Source organism: Cibotium barometz, chromosome 29 (assembly GCF_041138505.1).
Source record: "Cibotium barometz isolate CiBa-2024 chromosome 29, ASM4113850v1, whole genome shotgun sequence".
NCBI classification, from domain to species: Eukaryota; Viridiplantae; Streptophyta; class Polypodiopsida; order Cyatheales; family Cibotiaceae; genus Cibotium; species Cibotium barometz.
In genome coordinates this window covers 26,099,679-26,122,129 of record NC_141074.1, presented here as the reverse complement: position 1 = coordinate 26,122,129, position 22,451 = coordinate 26,099,679, and the positions used below count along the sequence as shown (strand labels likewise).

Sequence of the window (22,451 nt, the reverse complement as noted above, 5' to 3'; positions counted from 1 at the left end):
TGGACCATTTTCAGCACCATTTAAGGGCTGGTTTTCCTGCTGTAATGGCTGATTTACAGCCCTTGGTTGTTGTCCATGATGTCCATCATCATCAAAGATGACTCTGCTAGGCTCCTGTTGCCTTGCAGGCTCCTTATACATGCATGTTTCATCAAAAATGACATCATTGCTGCGTATGATCTTTCTATTCACGGGATCCCAAAGTCTATACCCCATTTCACCTCTGTCACCATATCCTAGGAATATGCATTTGTGAGACTTAGGATCAAGTTTGGTGCGCATTTCCCTGCGTATGTGCACGTACGCAACGCAACCAAACACTCTCAAGTGCTTGTATGACGGAGGCTTCCCTGTCCATACTTCCTCTGGCACTTTCCCACCAAGCCTCGTGTTAGGTGACCTGTTTATTAGATGAACGGTTGTCATAACAGCTTCAGCCCAAAAACCATGAGGTAATGCAGCATGTGACAACATAGAACGGACCTTCTCCTGAATGGTCCTGTTCATCCTCTCTGCTGTCCCGTTTTGTGGAGGATCATAAGGAGTAGAGAGCTCCCTCTTGATGCCTTTAGCATCACAAAAGTCCTGAAACTGTTTGGATATATACTCTCCACCATTGTCGGAACGCAAAACCTTCAGTGTTTTGCCAGTTTGATTCTCAACAAGAGCAACAAACTTCTCAAACACTGAGAATGTATCACTCTTCAAACGAAGAGGATAAACCCACACCTTGCGTGTGGCATCATCTATAAAAGAGAGAATATTTTGCCCCTCCCAAAGAAAGCTGAGGCATCTCACATACATCTGTATGCACAAGCTCTAACTGAGCATCTTTCTGTCCAAGAGCTTTCTTGTGGGGGCACTGCAGTTGCCTGCCATATATACAATGCTCACAAAACTGAAAACTTGAAAACTTTAGAGAAGGCAAGTAACCCAAACGAGACAATTGCTCCATTCCCTTGACACTCATGTGTCCCAACCGGCTATGCCACATAGAGATTTCCGGCAGCTCGGTTGCATTTACATTAGCATGGTGACAAACACCTGCATGCATAAAGTAAAGAGTGTCCACCTTAGAGCCTCTGGCAACAACCAGTGAGCCCTTACTAATTTTCCACTTTCCACGACCAAATGTGGTAACATAATCAGCATCATCAAGCTGTCCAGTAGAAAGCAGATTCTTCTTGATCTCAGGCACATGCCTGACATCATGGAGCATAAGCTGTGAGCCATCTGAAAACACAAGCCTCACATCACCTCTGCCAAGAATCTTGCATGCATGGTTATCACCCAAATAAACCACTCCTTCATTGCCAGCAGTATACCTGACAAACAAGTCTCTGCAACCTGCGACATGAAAGGAGGCACCTGAATCAATGATCCATGAGTGCATACCATGACCACCTGTAAGAAGTGAATGGGCATCAAGTGAAGACGTGAATAGGACCTCATCCTCACTGTCACCTGCATGTGACACATTGATTTCTTCAATCTTGACTCCACTTTTGCCCTTTGGCTTTACATCTTTGGCTTCATCTTTGTCTTTGTCTTTGCCTTTTCCCTTTTCCTTTTGATCATTTTTCCATTTGTAGCATTGCTTTTTAATGTGTCCCTTCTTGCCACAATAATGGCATTCCAAATCCTTTTTGGAGCGAGACTTGCTCCTTCCCCGTTCTTGGCTTTTACCCCTTTGCTGGGATCTCCTACGTGCATTCATTGCATTGGACTTTCCAATAGAGTTGTTTTTCCTATTCATCTCCTCTTGGAGAAGAGCACCCTCAACATCTGCATATGACAACATAGCATTCGAATTGCTAGTGGCTGTCCTGAATGTGTCCCAACTCTCTGGCAAAGTGCATAAGAGAAAAGTGGCTTTGAACTCATCGTCCATTGCCAACTTTTGATTTATAACTTGGCTGACAATACCATTAAACTCATTTAGATGGGCTGTCGTAGACGCCCCTTCCTTCATCTGAAGACCTATGAGTTTCTTCAACCAATACACTTTGCTTGAGGCACACAAGTCTTGCAATCTCTGCCACATTCCCCAAGCTGTCTTCTCTTGAGTCTTCACGAATGCTGAAAAGTAATGAGTCTGACACAGACAACATGATAGTAGATCTTGCCAGCTCATCCATATCTTCCCACTCTTCAGCAGTAAGAGAAGCGGGCATTACACCCCTTTCTTTGATAGGCTTGTGCTGCTTCTTCTGGAGCAACACATTATAGCACTGGGTTTGCCAAATATCATAGTTATGTGAGCCTTCAAGCTTCTTGATGTGAAGCAATGAAGAGCTCTCACCTGTGGTTGCCATAGCAATATGCAACCTGTCAATGCCTGACTCCCTGCAAAATGTGCAAACACTGCACCAAAAGCACACAAAGTGCTCACAGTTATTCTCCCAAGCTTTATCTCCCACTGCGGAAGCACAAATGCAACTTTTCTCCCACTATATGTGATGAAATCACCAAAATCTGGTTGCTGCAGATTTAGGACAGCACCTTAAATGTGCTCTGTTCCCCTTCCAAAGCACTGTACAGCAGTACCAAGTGCTCACCAATGATGTACCAAACCTGTACCGGCAAGTACAGCAGCTGTAAATGAACCTTTTGCTCACTCAAATCAATGTGCAGCCATGCCAAAACTTGTACAAAACTGTACCAAATCTGTACCAGCAGGTACAGTAGCAATAAATGCTATCCTGGCTGTCCAAATGAGTGAAAATCAGACTTTTACAGTCCCGAACACTGCATACAACAGTTTCGAATAGAAATTGGGCAAAAGCCCCTTGACTGCAAGCTGATTTCTGAGGATTCAAGGCATAAAAGTCTTGCCTGCTGCTTTGCCAAGCTTAACAAGCATAAAATCTTGAAAAGCCCCTTGATTTAAGATCAATTGCTGATCATACATGGTACATTGACGCACATGAAGGCATCCTGAGTCTTCGCGATGCTTCCCCCTGGCCACATATACATTCAATACATGAAAGCCCCTTGATTTACAGGCACATTGAGTGCTTGTAAGGCATCAACACATTATCCACAGCATCAAATGCGATTGCGTGCATGCAAATCAATCCAATCAGCACAAAAGCCCCTTGATTTGCACTGCAATTTGCTGCAATTTTGCCCAAATGTGCGATTTCTCACATCATACGGCATGTATGAATGCTTAATTGCACAATTACATCAAAAGCCCCAAATTTCGACATCCAATTTCTTGCAAATTGATCCTGATTGTGACCAATGTCACCCAATTTTGCCAATTTTGCTCAGAAATTGAGCAATTCGGCACCTGTACCTGCTCAATTGATTGAATTAATAAGAAATTCCCAAAATTGAAGGCAAATACCTCTTAATTTTTTTGAATTTCTCTGATCTGCAGGTTGAATTTCAGTTGTTGCAGGAGAAAGGGGGGGGCACGTCTGATGCTGCTTGTGTTGATGGAGATGCGCCTGCTGTGCTGCAGCTGATGTAGTACTTGTTTGAACACGAAGATGCGGGAGGGCGAAGGGGGGCCCGCTATGTCGAGGAGACGAAATCTGCCGAAACGACAAGCATTGATACCAGGTATGCGACTGGTTCTGGTACGCAGCCTATCCTGGTTCTGGTCCGTAGCCTGTCTCGCCTATGCGCTCGCTGCTGAGCGCCACTCGCTTAATAGCCAGCCGACGACCAAAACTTTCGCCGCCTCCACCTAGTAGCGCTACACGCGTTGTGTGCCTTCGCCTGTGTTCGCTTGAATTGGACGTGTGCTGCCTACGCTGACACGTGTCCGCCTGAATTGGAAGTGTGCTGCCTACGCTGACACCCCTGCCTTCGCCTTCTTCTCCACCTGCGCCTGGGAGATCTGAGGGCAGCACTGCTTAAGCCAGCTGATAGCTCCTTGTGCTGCTGCAGAGCTTCAGGTCACGCAGGTACAGCAATGCGCAGGCTTTAGGCTTGTACATCAGCAGAGATGCACAAAGAACGCGAGCAGAGTGTCCTCGGAAAAATGCAAGCTCTAGGGCAAAGGGTGAGGATCAAGACAGCACTGGCTCTGATACCAGTTGAATGGGAGAGAGAATTAGGGTTAGAGATTCATGTGTGTGAGACATACACAGAGAAGCAAGGGAGAGAGAGAGAGAGAGAGAGTTGTGGGGATAAGTCAACTCAAGCATTGAGTGTGTGACTCCCCTATCACACATGTATATTGCACTAGTACACATAGTGCACTTAGTACATTAAAAGTACTAAGTGTACTATGTACTAGAACTTATGGGCTTGTACACACTATAAAGGTGGGCATAGTGCCTTTACCCCAACATGGTAGGCTGCTCAGTCATCGAGTCTTGGTCAATCAATGAGCTCCCGTCCTGGATTTTCCGCCAAAATGGACCAAAATAACTATCAGTCCTGCAAAGCCCTCTCAATGATTGAAATAAGTCAGTAGAAATCTCGGTGAACGACAAAGTATTCACCTCTCTAATGCGACTAAGCGCACCTGCAACACTATTCATGGACCCTTTTCTATAACGAATCTCAAAATCAAAATCTTGCATTAATTCAGCCCATCGAGCTTTCCTTCCTCTCAAATCATCCGCATCACACACATACTTGATTGACTGATGAGATCAGTCAATACTACAAACTTGGAGCCATATAAATAATGTCTCCAAACCTTGAGAGCGTGAATCACAGCATAAAGCTTCTTCTCAAGGGTTGGCCAACGAGATTGAGTGTCGTCTAGCTTTTTATTTTCAAAAGCAATAGGTCTATCATCTTAAAATAGAGCAGCCTCGATGGCATAGTCACTGGCATCAGTTTCAAGAACAGAAGGCCGACTAGGATCGGGTAATGCTATAAGTTGAAGGTTCAAAAACGAAAGCAACGTGCGTAAAAAAAAAAAAAACGATTCGTCGACTGTGTGCTTTCCGCGTTTTCCTGCAGCAACGATAGCATCAACTGAAGTTGCTGCCTGCGTGCGCATACTTGCCCGCCTGCGTATACACGCGTATACCTGCTTGCGTGCCTGCCCGTGTGTACGAGCCTGTGTGTGTGTACCTGGCTGCAACTGAAACCGATCCCGTCAAGTGGGAATAGACTCCGTTGGACACCCACACGCGTAATAGCACAACTTAATATCACAATTTGAAATGGACAACTTAATGACAACTTGAAATTGAAAAGAAATGAAATGAGATAGATGGACACCAGCACTGGGGCTGGAACGGGCCGACCCCCCCCTCAATATATGATATATTTATTGGGAGTACTTAACAAATACAATGCTCCATGGGTTCCAAAACCAGATGATGTCTATGTACAAATGAATACAGTACCAAACAAAAGGCTCGAAGTAGATATTCGAAGTAGAACGACCACTAGCGTGGTCCAGTCTCTACGGTACTGTGCTTTCATTGGACTCCGCGGAGAGCGCTCCACCGGTGTTCCAAGACCACGTACAAACAGGCGCTCTCGTACTAACGCCTGGCTCTCCCGATCTCAGCACCTTTGGACCGTGGTTCTCCAAGAGCTTGGACTACTCGGCACCGAACGGGTGTTGCCGTGGAGAGAGTCCCTTATCAGATTTATCACAAAGTACTTTACTTAAATCTGAAAATTCACTTACTTGTAGATTGAAGATCAATACTCATGGTGTCTGTGTGCAGTTACTTGAAAGAGACATTGAGACACAGCAGCATGTCGAGAGGAGTAGCTGCCTGGAGTAAGGTATAGCCTCCTGGCTGCAGGAGCACAACTACCAACAGGAAGAAATAGCAGCTACGCATGGAAGGTTCAGTTGCCTGAGGGAGAAGAAGCAGGAGCTGTTTGTATACAGGGTACAGCCATCGCCTGTAGAGTAGAAGTACACTGTGGACAGCCGCCTGCTCGAGTGCAACCTGCTGATGGTGGACAACGGCGTGGCTGCAAAGCACAGTTTGTAGTGCAGCCGCCTGAGAGATAAACGAGGAAACAGCCGCCGAAAGGATTGGGGGCGCCGGGTTGTGCCGCTTGTAGTGCAGAGTGAACAGCCGCCTTGTAAGAGAACTGGTGCAGCCGCCAAAACCAATACAACCGCCTGCAGGAGAGCAGGTGGTGTAAGCGCCTGTAGCAAACAGGCGCAGCCTGCTAGACAAAGGTAAAACAACCGCTTGCAGGGCTGAAGGAGCAGCCGCCTCTGTGTCGTTGTAGTCGCTTGGTTGCAGCCAGAAGAGGAAGAGGCGTGGAGGAGCAGCCTCATGCATCCAAAATGTATGCCGTGATGCTAAAAACCATCGGGGTGCAGCCTGTAAAGGAAATCACCACTGCCTGCTGTGTGCAGCCGTCAGGGAGTAGAGGTGAAGGTGGCGCAGGCTGTATACAGAGGCGCACGATCATGTGTTTTTTTTTTCTCTCCTTCAGAAGGGTGGTCGCCATCTTTTTTTAAGGTATTGGAGTAGAGTAGAACCATTTGATTTGGCTGGCTCCCCACGTTTGCATGTGGGCGGCCAGTTCCATGGGGGTGTGGGTAGGTGACCATGCACCCACCCCCACACACACACAAGTCTAGTGTGGCTCCCCACCTTGGCTCCTAAGTGGGTGCCCACTTTTAAGTGAGTGTGAACAAATAACCTTATAAAACAAAAGGTTAGAAAATAAACTATTAAACTAACATGTGCAATATACTTACCACCTGTTCACATGCACCAAAACTCGTCAGAAGACAGAGCAAACTTCACGACTCACTGGCAGGCCCCGCTCAGTAAGTGACACGTCAAACAGGCAAACACAAAAATACAAGTCATACGAAAATAGTTTCAAACATGTAGAACATGAGTGCATGTGCAAATAGTATCATGGACATATCTCCCGTTCATGGAACAAGTACAAAATATCTGTTGGCACAAAAATGGCACGACGTAAAACATAAATCCTGGTCTTCCTATGGAGTGACAGTCCCATAGGTAAGACACAGTTCCAGGCACGAGCCTCCCTCAGTCCCATAGGCAAGACACGGCACGAATACTGGCTCTTCCATGGTGTGACAATCCCATGGATAGAACACAGTCCAGGTCATACACGGGTGGCACCAGACTGGCTCCTGTCCATACGACACCATCCTGCTAACACACGGGTGGCACCAGTTTGGCTCCCGTCCATGTCAGCAAAATAGTGGCCTCTTCACATGAGACACCGGCCTGGCCTCAAGTGGACGAGACACAAAATCTGGAGATGGACCAAATGGTCGGCCAATTGGTGACATCCCCCCGGGCTTCTAAAGAGTTGTCCTCAACTGAAAAGCCTCAAGATATGCCTGCAACACATGTGGGTAATCAACAAAATAGTCCTCATTTACCCATTTTGCATCAATAGGTAAATAATTCTTAAACTTCACAAGGTATCTCCTGGAAAGCTTTCCTGCAGGTAGCTTTCGCTCCTTGTGAAAAACAATCTGTTCTAGCTAGAGGATCTCCTCAAGCTCATCAATCTTTGGAGGATCTTCTGTGACAGGTTCGTTAGGATCTGGCCCCACATATTTCCGAAATAGACTCACATGAAATGCATTGTGAATCTTCCAGTGACTAGGCAAAGCAAGCCTGTAGGACACTTCATTGATCTTCTGAATCACCTTGAAGGGTCCATAATAACGAGGAGAAAGCTTAGGATATGATCCTTCTCGTCCTAGCCTCTTCCGAAGCCTGGCCTTCTCAAATTTCAGCAAAACCCAATCACCTTCTTTGACTTGCATGTCCCTTCTATGCTTGTCAGCAGCCATTTTATGCTTATCTTGTGACCGTGAGTCACGAACATATTCATCAGCTTGCAAAAATCTCATCCTTTGTACGAAGGATGGGTGGTAATACCGCTCTGCCATAAATAATCTCAAACGAAGCCTTTCCCGTGGAGGAATGGATCGTATTATTGTAGGCAAACTCAACAAATGGAAGATACTTCTCCCATGCAGTCTTTTGATCTGCCACATAACACTTCAATAAATCCAACACGGCTGAATTTGCAGCTTCACTTTGGCCATCCGTTTGGGGATGATAAGCTGATGAAAACTCAAGTTTAGTACCCATGTTATCAAATAAAGCCCTCCAAAAGAGGCTTGTAGTCCTGGGATCTCTATCCCCAACAATGGATTTAGGCATACCATGATGCTTGATAATATTAGCAAGAAAAAGCTTTACCATATGATCAACTTTAATGGTTTTCTTGACGGGCAAGAAATGAGCTTGCTTGCTAAACCTGTCCACAATGGTCCAAATAGCATCATTCCCATGCTGGGATCTAGGCAAATCCATAGTAATACTTTCCCAAGGGAATAGGCAATGGCTGAAGCAAACCTGGAGGTTTTTGCCTATCAAATTTCACCTTTTGGCAAGTAATACATGCACGTACATAAGCCTCAATATCTTTACGCATGGTTGGCCAAAAGAAATATCTCTGAATCATGCGTGTAGTGGGCATAATACCTTTATGACCAGCATAAGGTGGAGCGTGACGTTTCTCCATAACCTTTGGACGCAAATCCTTCACCACACATAGGCAATTATCCTTCATAAGATAACCCTCGTTGAGAACATAAAATGCATGTGAATGACCAGCCATCAAATCAGTCCATATATGGCAAAAATCAGCATCCAAATGGTACAAATCTCGCATAGCAGATAAGTCTCCATGAGAGGCCACTGAGACTGCAGCTACATAAGGCCTCCTGGATAATGCATCGGCCACCACATTTTTCTTTCCTGGAGTATGCACAATCTGAAAATGAAACATGGAAAGAAAGTTTGCCATTCTCATCTGCTTCTCTGAAAGCTTTGTTTGAGATAGAAAATATCTCAAGCTTTGATGATCTGTCTTGACTACAAATTCAGCCCCAAGAAGATAATGTTTCATATCTTTAAGGCATGAATTACAGCCAAGAGCTCTTTCTCATAGATATCCATATGAAGCTCAGCATCATGCAAACGACGGCTCTCGTATGTAACTGCATGCCCTTCTTGATTTAGGACAGCTCCTATACAATCACCACAAGCATCACATTCAACTACGAATGACTTGTGCAAGTCAGGAACAATTAAAACTGGACCACATATGATAGCATGCTTGAGCTGCAAGAAAGCATCGTGTTCTTTTGAAGTCCATTTGAAAGTGATTTTCTTCTTTGTGAGATCATGTAGAGGGGTGGCTATCATAGCAAAATGCCTTATGAAACGCCTATAATACGAACATAATCCTAGAAAACTACGTACTTGATGTACGTTTTGCAATCCTGGCCAATTCCGAATGGTCTCTATCTTTGCAGGATCCATTGTAACTCCATCCTTGGATACAATGTGTCCCAAATAATGAATCTCTGAAAGGAAAAACTCACTTTTCTTGGCATTAATGAAAAGTTTATGCTTCCGCAACTCTTCGAACACTGTGACCAAATGAGTTCTGTGTTCCTGCTCATTCTTGGAGAAAACCTAGATGTCATCAAAGAATACTCGTGTAAATTTGCGATGGGGTCGGAATATCCTATCCATCATACGATTAAACGTGGCAGGAGCATTGGTGAGACCAAAAGGCATTACCAAAAATTCATATAATCCAAAGGCTGTCCTGAATGCAGTTTTATGGACATCTTGTGGCACCATTCGTATCTGGTGATACCCACTCTTCAAATCAAGTCTGCTAAAACAAGCCGAACCATCAAGCTTATCCAAAATGTCATCAATACGCGGAATTGGGAATCTGTTCTTGATGGTAAGCTTGTTTAAAGCTCTATAGTCCACACACATGCGGAATGAGCCGTCCTTCTTTTGAACAAGAAGCATAGGGGAGCAGTAAGGTGAGGAACTGGGCTGAACCAAACCTTTCTCTAAAAGCTCGTTTACCTGCTTCATGATCTCTTGTTGTGCAGCACTCACTCGGTATGTGGGTTTGTTGGGTGGAGAACTACTTGGCACAAGATCTATGCGATGAACTTCGGGCCTTTGGGGAGGTAATTCTCCTGGCAAAGTATCAGCAAAACAGTCATTGAATGCATGAAGAAAATTCAGCCTATCATTAGTCATAGCATCCACATTTTGATGATTTGGCACAATGCTATCACAAACAAAAACCAAGTACACAGAAAGACTCTTTTTCATTGCTTTATTAATTTGGATGTGTGATACAAGTGGGATGGAATCCCCTTCTTTGCCAACATCAATGAAATGCATGCGGCCTTTATGCATAAAAGAAATCATATTGGTCTTGTACTCTTTGCGGGGCTCAAGCCTATGAGGCCATGGCTTGCCCAACAATACATCACATCCATTTAGTGGTGCAACTAAGAAATGTTCATTATCAAGGTAGATCATTGGGGTAACCTGCACCTCTTTACCAATAAATGCAGCTTCGGCTTCAATCTGAGGTCCCATGTTCTCAACCTCAATATCCAAAGCAGCTACCGTTTGCATAGAGATGAAGTTATCGGTTGCACAGTCATCAAACATGAATAAGGCGGGCTGATCCTTGATTTGTCCCCAAGCCTTCTATACCATCCGCTCTTTTGCATCATGGGGGGGGGTCGGCCCGTTCTGGCCCCAATGCTGGTGTCCATCTATCTCATTTCATTTCTTTTCAATTTCAAGTTGTTATTAAGTTGTCCATTTCAAATTGTGATATTAAGTTGTGCTATTACGCGTGTGGGTGTCCAACGGAGTCTATTCCCACTTGACGGGATTGGTTTCATTGGTATCAGAGCACGGTTGTTTTCCTCTTCCTAGTGGGGAAACAAACCTATGTACTGGACACCCCGCTTCTAGCACACTTAATACAATGGACAGCCAAGGCAACCCTTTGGAAGTGCCTAATTCGAGGGGTCCATCTAGTGCCTCTCGTGGTTCTGATGCTCTGCGAGGAAGACACAAGCCCCTTGAAAGGGTTAATGATAGTGAATCAAAGGGTCAACTGTCTCGAGGAAAGACAGTCATGCTTGAACAAGAGCCTGATGCAATGAGGGCTGAAATGGAACATATGAGAAAACTTTTGCAGGCACAAGAGCAAGAGTTAAAATTTTTGCATGAAGATCCCCATGTGCAAAGTGCCATTGAAGCTAGGAAAGCTGATGCAATCGTGGATGTAACTTTTGAGTCCATGGCACGGGAAGTGGGCAAGAAGCCAAGGGAGTTGGCAAGGTGATATCAAAGAGAGGGACAACGGAGAGCTGAAATTCAAAAATCCACCCCGCTTGAAGCATGGAGATCCCGCATCTCAAAGGCTGAAGTCTTTTATGCAAAAGGAAGAGGTGACAGTCACCTCTCGTCATGCGTCTTCCCCACAAGGCACAAAGCTTGATGACAGATATATGTATGCTAGTGCTCATGGAGGGCATGAAGGTCACATGCATTCAAGACATGTATCCCATGGTAAGGGTGACAGGTCTCCCACTAGAAAAATTTTGCCTTCTGAGTTGTCTCATGGAGAGACAATGCCTTATACAGGAAAGTCACATGCATCTGAGTTTCAAGTTCGTCGAGCACATGCAACCGTGCCTCATGAAACTTCTATGACGGCCCATGGAGCCCATGCAAATAGGGCTACCCCGTTGAATAAGAGGAAAAGAAAAAGAGAAGACCATGAGCCTCATCCTAGAAAGCTCAAGGAATTTAAAGCAAGTGACAAGTCTGTTAAGTTTGATGTCTTTCATGGAGAGCATGATGCTTCCAAAGTGTTAGCATTTATGGCACAGTTTGACATTGCCTTTAGCGATGAGGACTTCACTGAGAAGTCTAAAGTACGCCATGCTAGCATGTTTTTGAAAGGGACTGCTGCTCATTGGTGGATCGCTGAAAAAGTTACCAAGGATCCCATTTGCACCTGGAAGGAATTTAAGGATAGATTCTATGCTCGGTTTTTGCCACCAAATGCGGAGCAAACTCTCACCCAAAAGTGGGACAAACTTGAGCAAAGATATAATGAAAGCGTGCAACACAATGTCAACAAGTTTTGGAAAGTGTTGCTGGAAGTAACTCCTTTTATGCAAATCACTGAGGATGAAAGAAAGAGGAAGTTTCGCTCCGGACTGCAACCAACTTATCGTTCGGGCATTGAATTACACTCGAAACATACTTTGCAACAGCTCTCAGCCTCTGCTCTTGCTACAGAGCAATTGGTGCTCAAAATTAAGCAGAATCAGGGCGGTTCAAAGGGGAAAGACAAGGCTGTCCCAAATCTGCAAAAAGGTGGACAGCCACCTAAAAAGAACTTCCGGGAGACCCACAAGGGAGATAGAGCTGAAAATACCTCATCTAAAGATCAGGGCCCAAAGAAGAACAAATTCGGCTTGACCCCAGAGCAAAGAGAGCAATATGCCAAGGAGGGAAAATGTTTTTCTTGTGGTAGCAAAGAGCACATGTTTCGACAATGCCCTGACCGCAAACCAAAGCACGAGGACAAGCAGACCAAGGCTAATGTACATGCAATTCCCTATGTGCAGGAGAACACAAATCTCAATATATGATATATTTATTGGGAATATTTAACAAATACAATGCTCCATGGGTTCCAAGAACCAGATGATGTCCATGTACAAATGAATACAGTACCAAGCAAAAGGCTCGAAGTAGATATTCGAAGTAGAACGACCACTAGCATGGTCCAGTCTCTACGGTCCTGTGCTTTCACTGGACTCCGCGGAGAGCGCTCCACTGGTGTTCCAAGACCACGCACAAACAGGCGCTCTCGTACTAACGCCTGGCTCTCCCGATATCCCTTTGGACCGTGGTTCTCCAAGAGCTTGGACTACTCGGCACCGAACCGGTGTTGCCGTGGAGAGAGTCCCTTACCAGATTTATCACAAAGTACTTTACTTAAATCTGAAAATTCACTTACTTGTAGATTGAAGATCAATCCTCATGGTGTCTGTGTGCAGTTACTTGAAAGAGACACTGAGACACAGCAGCATGTCGAGAGGAGTAGCTGCCTGGAGTAAGGTATAGCCTCCTGGCTGCAGGAGCACAACAGCCGCCTAAAGGATTGGGGGCGCCGGGTTGTGCCGCCTGTAGTGCAGAGTGAACAGCCGCCTTGTAAGAGAACTGGTGCAGCCACCAAAACCAGTACAACCGCCTGCAGGAGAGCAGGTGGTGTAAGCGCCTGTAGCAAATAGGCGCAGCCTGCTGGACAAAGGTAAAACAGCCACTTGCAGGGCTGAAGGAGCAGCCGCCTCTGTGTTGCCGTAGTCGCCTGGTTGCAGCCAGAAGAGGAAGAGGCATGGAGGAGCAGCCTCACGCATCCAAAATGTCTGCCGTGATGCTGAAAACCACCGGGCTGCAGCCTGTAAAGGAAATCACCACCGCCTGCTGTGTGCAGCCGTCAGGGAGTAGAGGTGAAGGTGGCGCAGGCTGTAGATAGAGGCGCACGATCATGTGTTTTTTTTTTCTCTCCTTCAGAAGGGTGGTTGCCATCTTTTTTTAAGGTATTGGAGTAGAGTAGAACCATTTGATTTGGCTGGCTCCCCACGTTTGCATGTGGGCAGCCAGTTCCATGGGGGTGTGGGTAGGTGACCATGCACCCACCCCCACACACACATAAGTCTAGTGTGGCTCCCCACCTTGGCCCCTAAGTGGGTGCCCACTTTTAAGTGTGTGAACAAATAACCTTATAAAACAAAAGGTTAGAAGATAAACTATTAAACTAACATGTGCAATATACTTACCACCTGTTCACATGCACCAAAACTCGTCAGAAGACAAAGCAAACTTCACGACTCACTGGCAGGCGTCCCCGCTCAGTAAATCTTCTTGATCTCGCCCAGAAAGTTGCAACATTTACCTATATTACCCAATCAGGTTCTCATGTGTGATTGGCTTATGAAGATTGCCTTTGAAAGATTCTCTGGTAAGGCTTCTCTTGTCGAGTTGTATGGTTGGCCTAACCAATTTACTTTTGTACACAAAGGCAAGACCTTGAAAGGCAAGACCAAGGTCTTGCAGGCATTGAGGCGATCATCCCAGATACTAGGCTTAGTCTAGTGAGGATTGTTGGTCGTTCGGGGAAGCATTGGTTCATTGATCCCTTAGTAGATAGTGACTCATGGCTCCTGGTGTTTGTGGCTATATGGTGGCAGTCCTATTAGATATCTTCAGTGGGATCCAGGAGAGTGGGAGTGGATTGATGCCTTCCCTTTTTCAGTGTCATGGTCCGGAATGCCAGGCTTCTTCACATTGGATAGATGCATAGGATCCCTTCTCTCAAGCCTCATTGGGAGAGTTATGATATCTCTCCAGTGATACAACGCAGATATTGGCATAGGCTTTGGCATTCATACAGAAGGAGCAAGATCTCTCATTTCTTTTGGTTATTTTACATGGTTGTCTCCTCACAAATCAGTGGAGATCAATTTTTGGTGTAGCACCTACCTATCCAAGATGTGTAGCACATTATGAGACTGTACAACATTGTTTATGGGGATGCAGCATTGCACATCATATTTGGGGTTCTATAGCACAACTTGTGGGCAAATTGAGTGGCTGTGCCATGTATGTGACTTGGGGGGCAATTGCTTGGCTTTTCTAGTTTGGTCCGCAGCTTTTCTATGAGGGCAATGGTACAGACTCTACTATTTTCATTCGTAGAGTTGTTGCCCAGCATAGTTTATTGCAGGATGTCCCTCACTCTGATTATACACCCCCCTGATAGAGGATTGACACCAGTTGGGAGATTGTTGCCAGTATTACAGTATGACAGATTTGGAGAGCTAGATGCACGGAGGCTATTGAGGGTGTCTAGATTTTTGGGTCTCAGTGCATTAGTACTATAGGGAGTGATATCATCCATACTCTCATGGCTACTTGGGCTCGTATTCAGGGATTCTCTCGTTCTGCGTAGGCAAAGCGCATTGTATTTATGCGGGAGTGGGGCCATGGCATTTTCTTTTCCTCTAGTCCCACAGGTCTCTCATGGCATCATGATGCTCCTCAGTGGTTGAAATCACCTTGCATATTGGGGTGATTCTATTCTATTCCGGCTTATAGCCGTGATTGTATAGGGGGTGATATCATCCATACTCTCATGGCTACTTGGGCTCGTATTCAAGGATTCTCTCGTTCCGCGTAGGCAAAGCGCTTTGTATTTATGCGGGAGTGGGGCCATGGCATTTTCTTTTCCTCTAGTCCCATAGGTCTCTCATGGCATCATGATGCTCCTCAGTAGTTGAAATCACCTTGCATATTGGGGTGATTCTATTCTATTCCGTCTTATAGCCTTGATTGTTGTTTGCTTTTTTTCATACTTAATAGAAGTCTCTTTCTTGAAAAAAAAAAAAAGGGTCTTGCAAGCATAACAGGCAGAGCAATTCCTTGGTATCTAACATCAACAAGGGTTGTAAAGGCGCTGCCTTGCAAGATTTCATTATCGTCTTAAATATATACAACAGCTCAAACCAAATCAAATAAAAGAATCCCAGATGGACCTGGAGAGCCTCATAACCCAGCAACCTTCCCCCTTCCTCTCTCTGCACAACAACACAGTCACCCAACCCCCCCCCCCCCCCCCCCCCCCCCCCCCCACACACACACACACACACACACACCTCTTGTTGGCTAGCATGTGATATTTCTGATATCCTGGTAGGCCTAAAGAGTACTATGAGCTTGCGCTTGTGATTGGATATTTCGCTAGACGGCAGTGGCAACTGTTGCTTGGGCGGCAGGCCTCAATACTCTTTGAGTGCTCATTGCCTCTTTGAAGAACCTCCCTCAGCACATGGTGATCCCTAGGGGCTAGATGGCTCTCATTTCATATCATACATTTTAATATCCTTGGTCTATCATAGACATGAGACGCGTATGGCCACATTCTAGCAATTGAGTTGTAGAACATAGCAACTAGTCACACTAGCATCTTGCATGTCCCACTGAATGCATACACGAACCCTCTTGCTTTAGAAGGTTGCATATATGTAACTGCATTTGATCCCTACTTGGGTTGCATAGCCTTTTGAAATACATCATAGGTTGGTTTTATCCTGCATCTTAATATCCCTTTGTCTTTCATAGACATGAGCTGGCTATGGGCTACAAATATAGCCACATTTTAGCAACCACAAGATATCTCAACATTCCCAAATTTGCGGCATGCATTTTCAAGTGGCAATACCATCTATGGTAATAACATGCTGCTAAGCATCCCTTATCTCCCAATGAGTGAGCTGATTATAACCTGCAAACATGGTCACCATCTTACAACCAAAAGATATTTCCAAGTATCTTGAACAGATTTCCAAGGCCTTGATGGTTGTTAAGTGCATTCAGAGCTGCATTTTCAGTGCAAAATCTGCAGAAAATATATGCGGAAACACTTCTCTTCATGGCCATGTAGCTACTATACATGTACCTTACAATGCATAAGAAACTCATCTCTGGACATTTCCATAAGACCATAGCGAAGGCAAAGCTGATTAAACCTGTGAGGATAGATGTTACGTACCTGACACTAACCACATGGTTAGTGGGGCCTAATCTGGGGGTTAGGGAACCTTGAGGATTAGTGCAATTACTTGGGTTAAGGTTTATTAGTGTTATCCCATAAGTTATAGCTATTTATGAGTTAACGGCTAATTATGTTGGAGTGGAGATCAATGTAACAACACAAACATAGTTGCAGCAAGCAAGGAGAGATGGAAAAGTGAGTGACAATGTCGGTGAGGCGCAGGTCCCCCAGACTTTGGACGCCACTCTCGCTCTGCTACCACACTTAAAGAGGGACGGAGAAGATATGATTCTTTTTAGTTGGCTGGCAGCACGTAGAGGTCCAGTGAGAGGGTCTTTCTTGCCTTGCTCTCTTGCAGAGACTGGCCCTATACACAGAGTGCACCAGGCAAGTCTCAACAAGCTCACATGAGGCTTCTCCCATTGTGCATAGTTGTAGCGGTGGCTATGGTGTCTTCGTGTGGGTGAGCACATCATGGCTTTGCTATTCTTTTTCTTTGGTGGTGGTCAACATGTTCACAGCTGCCGTAAATTTTATGGTTCCCATACTTTAATTCAAGCTCGCAGTCTTCCCCTCAATTTGGCTTCGGTGACTGGTGATTAATTTTTATAGCTCTTTTTCTTCTTGTTCTTTAAGTAGTATGTGTGCTTTTTTTCTTCTGTTTTTAGGTTATTGGGTTTAAGAGTGTTGTAGTGCTAAATTTTCCGTCTGCAGTTAATGACCAAGAGGTATTCTATTTCACGCAACTGCCAGGTTGTTCCTGATTCGGGAAAAGCTACAATGCATGCCATAAAGGAGACTATACCTTTGGAAGATTGGTGAAGCAAAGAGGAGATAAAATTTGCATTGGCCAAGGGTCAAATTTGACACCAGAAATATTGTGAGGTAGAAAGGTTGTCTGCTGTTGACATTCTAAAAATGGCAAATCAGTTGAATCCTCTGTACAAGTCTCTCATTGGAAGCCCCATCTTGCTTCCGCTGGCTTGTGTCCTGAATTTCTTGATGTTCATAACAAGTTCGAATAAGGTGGGATGGGAAAAAGGGGCAGCTTTGGATCTCATGAGAAGAACGGTTGTGCTTGCCTTTGATTTTGTTGTTTGGATAACCCACTTGCTGCGTGAGCATCTTCCAAGTCAGGTTCCTTCAGTTAAGATAATGGAGGAAAGTGCCACCAGCAATGTATCTCGGGCCTCAGATAGTGCCATGGGTAGAGCACTTTGTCAGGTGATTGTTTTCTACTTCTATAGCTTGAAAAACTGCTGTCTTTTGAGTGTGAATGCTGCCTCGATAAAGTATCCTAACAGGGAAAGACTGGAGTATGTAAATGTTATAAGCTTTATGTCATTTATTGAAATGCTGCTGTGGTAAGTAAAACCTCTACAATGCTTATTGCTAGGACAGGTGACAATGCTTATTGTTAGGACAGGTGATGGTTTTGCTGACCAATGTGCCATTTGTTTTGCAACTTAAATCATCCGTAAGTTTTGTGCTGATGCAGCTGTTGTACATGGCTGATCAAAAGGATGATTTGTTTTGGTATCTCTGCATTCAGGTGTTTGCATTGGTCAATGACACCCCAGTCTTATCTGAGAAGTATGAATTTGCACGGACATTGGTTGACAAAATTATTGTACAGAACATGGCTCAAGGTGATGCCACATTATGGGACACAAATAAAGTAGCACTTCAAGCTGCTTTTTCGAGGACTCTTGACCTGCTAAACCTTGCACTTGAAGAACTGCAGCAGCAGCAAGAAGTGAAGGGAGGTAGCTGGTCATGGACTCTACTTCATTCGGTTTTCTTCAGAGGCCTCGCTACCTCTCCTCACACCCTCTCTTTAGAACATGTGCGCATGTGCATAAGTAATTTTTTGTTCCCAGCGACTGACTCTACAAGGTTCTCATCAGAGCTGTCACCCTTAACATTGGTTTCAAGTGGTGGAAGAGCTAGCATGAGTGCAGTGGCAGAAAAGCTTGCACAAGAACTCCTTTGGATCACTGAAAAGCTGAAGGAGTGCTCATTCATTGATGAAGCTGCTAGAAAATGGAGTACCCAGTCCTGTCTTGCAAAGCTGTCCCTGTCTGCTCATCCACGCGTTCAGGCCTCTCTTTTGCGAGTTTGTGGTATGCATTTATTTACTGGATTCTGCTACTTGCTGCTTTGACTTTTTTATTTATGGTAAAAAGGGAAGCTTGACCTTTATTTTTGTGTTATTCCCTTTATTTCATAAAAGAAATAAGTACTTCTGTCAACAGGTGAATGGGCTGGCAAAATATCAGTGTTGATATGGATGATGTTTTTTTGTGTTACAGTGCTTTTGCTTAAAGAATTGGCATTATGCGAATCAGACAGTTTGAGTAGCAGTTTGAAATTTAATCTGCTACTGTTGTGGCTCCCTTTGTTCTGCCATGCTAAGAGTGGGTTCGATTGTCCGACTTTTACACCTTCTGAGAAGGTTGAGATACTAAGGGCCCTTGAACAGAACATCCTTTCTCTTTCAGTTTCTGATCAGGAAACAGTCCTTGCTTGCTGGCTGAGAGAGTATGTCTCCTCGTCTTCTGAATGGCCCAATTTGCAGCAGTGTTTCGAGAGCTGGTGTCATTCTATAAGGAAGTACACAACCATCTCTCCTTACTGAGCCTTCTATGTTCATATTGATATCTGGAGGTAAAAAATGCTGTATCTCTATTTATCCTCATCACCTCCAAGTAAATGGCCTATGGGACATATGCTGCCATTTTGTCTATAGTATCTTGTAAATGGTCACGATTCCATATTTTTAACGGCACTCTTTCAGTCATCTTGGGTTAGGTGGATAATGTGTGTGCCCCCCATGCAAGGCCGCATTTTACTTGTTTTTTAGAGGACTAATTATAGGGCGTCATGTTGTGCTAGTGGGTTGTTTAAATAGATGAGGTTTTTTAAACCTGGTAGAATATAAAGTTAATTGCTAGCTGGTAATCTTGTTCCATCAGTTTGTTTGGTTCTTTCATACAGGTGTGCCATTATACCACCACCCTGCCCATAAGACAGCTGCACATCTGCACTAGATGTCCTTTCTTATATTCTATCTAGTTGGCTTCACACTGATAGAGAGAGAATGTCTTCTCAAATTCATCATGGTGGCTGAACCAATATTAGTGTGAGGTTTCTTGGCCTTGTCATTGTTGGGGTGGTCCAAAATAGGCATGACCAAATATTCACTAAAGTTTGCTTTGATGACAATTTGATTATTTAATTTGGGCATGCCTACTTTGTGAATAGAAGCCTACATATTAAATAATCTTATGCAAATGCATCTGAATAGGTAACTTCGCAGATTTAACGACTTCTACAAGGAGGATGACAAAAACTAACAGCAGCAGTGACGGAACAAAAAGGCAGCAACAAAAAGTAGTAGTAGAAGAGTACTCATGGTGTATTTGAACCATCCATCAAGGTGGTTTTGGCAATGGTGAAAAGAATCTTAGACTTGCCAAAACAACCATTTAGTTGTGAAATTGCTTCCGATTTGAACTGTAAGTACCATCTCAGAGAGGTAGTTTAATCTTTCAACAAAATCACTTTCCATTCCAACCTCAAGCACCATCTCAGAGAGGTGATTCAATCTCTCAACATTGTTGTCGACTCTGCCCACAACATTGAGAATTTCAACCCAAGAGGGGACCAAAAATACTTGAAGGTGAATGGATTTTGATTTCTTAGACAAAGGTTAATATCTTCGCAAGTGACCGATCCTACGATTCAGAAAACAAATGAGAATGCCAGCATGACTCATGGGCAAGCCGGTCATCACTAGTCGGTCGTCGTGACCTACCCACAAGGCCCGCTCTCATCCACTATCAAGATGTCTCGTGGACCATGAGATGAGTTGATCCATGCCATCAAACAAGTAGCCTGCTCCCCAAAAACCATATGAAGGTTTCACTCTCAAAGAAGAGAAGATTATGCATCAATCGTGTGGAGTCTCAAAGTAACAACAATCTCTATTGTGTTCAAGAAAGCAAGCACTTTTTTTTCTTGTCCCAATTGTAGTGAGAAAAGCATCAATTATCTTTTGTTTCCTCTCTTGGCAATCCTAGCACATAATTCTCTTTTCATTGCAAGAGCAATCATGCTGTTTGCTTTGCTTTTTGAAAGCAAGCGGTCACTCTGATACTATAGGCGACCTTGTGCAGGGACGACAAACTCGTTCCACCCCACCCCCAACATCGGCTTGCCTTGTATCCTCATCGAACTTGATGTAGACCACATTGTTGGCTCAACACTTCTCTCTGTGTACACTTACATAGGTCGTAGGTGCAAATAAAGAACCTTAAGTGAATTTTTAAATTTACTCTCCTTTAACCAAATGTCAACCCACGCTACACCTTACATAACCATAGAGTAACCACAACCCATAGCTATCCATGCCAAGGATGTAACAACTTATGTGTGTGGCCTGTCTAGCTAGGACTAATTGTTCACTCAAGTTTTCTCTTTAATATATATGCGAGGGGGACTTTTTATTAACTGTAAAATACAAGGTTTTCTACAAAGACTTTCTAGGCTTTTCCCTTGACCCCTCTCATGTTCCACCACGACACTAACATTAAAGGCAAAATCACTAGATAAACGATGCAATTAGAGAACATGCTGATTATTCATTTTTGTTTTCCCGTACGTTTTAGCAGACTAAATCTGAAAACCATATCTTTGAATTAACAATGTCTTAAAAAGGTCCCTTAAGCAGGCATGTCATTGTGAATCTTCAATGTGATTTTCTAACACCATTGGAGTTTTGAACGATTGAACACCATTAGAGTCTCCCCCAAAGCTATCGCCTGCTACCTAGCATAATCCGAAGCGACCAGATGAGTGCTCAATCAAGCTTATGCAAGGACACATATAGGACCTTTAATGCATGACCATTTAAAAACTCATTAAAATTTAGACCTATTGTCACATGACTTGACCATCCTTCGATTAGTGCATGCAACATATGCCAATTTTAAACGATTACACAGTGGAAGTAAATTGACAATCTAAAGAACTATGGTGAGCAGCCCGGCATGCCCCTCCCATGGTACCGAGAGCAAGGCCCCTCTGTAGAAGCGCCCGAAGATGAGAGGCGAAGACAAGGAGGCGAAACCCTATTATCTCAAGGAGGTGCTGCGGAGGCTCCCCAATGATTTAAACCCCAAGCGCTGGAGAAGTAGATATTAGTAATGATCTCCCCTCCTCCTCCTGCATCAGTGCCCAACAAAATTCACACCCACAATAGCAAAGGCCAAAGAAACCCCCCAACTGAAACAAGAAGATAAACCATGGTTTTCAGATGGTAGGGAGCAAGTCCAGAAATAACAACAAGAATCCAAGCACTTCCGAAATAGAAACTCTAACAGGTACACCCTTGTTGGTTGACCACCGATATATCACATCTAGCACAGGCCGGTGACTCCATTGGCACAAGTAGTGCAAGAGGAGGAAATGGTGCGAAGAAATGGACTTTCAGGAGGCCTCTGTAGTTAACCTTAGGGGTGGAACTTCTCAAGCGAAAGAAGAATCTCTTCCTGGAGGAAAAACAAAATCACCCTCATTGGCTATCCTGAAGAATGACATCAGGAACACTTTGGCCAACATGCTAGAGTCATCAACATTTAAGAGGAGACAATCATAGGTTGGGGGAATGTCTTCCCCTCTTCCAACCAACAAACCCCCCCCCCCCCCCCCCCGCGGCCGCGCTAGAGTCATCAACATTTAAGAGGAGACAATCATACGTTGGGGGAATGTCTTCACCTTCTTCCAACAGAAAAGGCCTCTGTAGTTCAACACAAAGGGTCTCACAGACAGTAAGCGTCTTTGCATAATCAAGGAATGGCTGCATCAATGCGGCATCAAACTGGATTTCTTCTGCCTACAAGAAATCGACCCCAATTGCACAAGAATCTCGAGAAGATCTCAAACAAGCACACATGGCTCAACGCAAAACATACCCAAGGGACTGGGGGCACTAGGGTGGGTCTCGAGAAGATCTCAAACAA

General features: G+C 44.5%; 1 protein-coding gene across 2 annotated transcripts in view; it reads left to right on the top strand.

Annotated features, from left to right (window-relative positions):
- Nucleotides 1-19,386, top strand: part of LOC147621985 (uncharacterized) — a 50,360-nt gene extending 30,974 nt beyond the window's left edge. The window contains exons 2-4 of one of the 2 annotated variants that reach the window (XM_086823013.1): nucleotides 17,182-17,652; nucleotides 17,981-18,551; nucleotides 18,741-19,386. In XM_086823013.1, coding sequence (XP_086679139.1) covers nucleotides 17,347-17,652; nucleotides 17,981-18,551; nucleotides 18,741-19,066 — 1,203 coding nt within the window. In that variant the 5' untranslated portion in view covers nucleotides 17,182-17,346 and the 3' untranslated portion in view covers nucleotides 19,067-19,386. Of the gene's footprint in view, nucleotides 1-17,142; nucleotides 17,653-17,980; nucleotides 18,552-18,740 lie in introns of both variants that reach the window. The other variant, XM_086823014.1, reaches the window with a different exon arrangement.
- The last annotated feature ends 3,065 nt before the right edge of the window (nucleotides 19,387-22,451 follow it).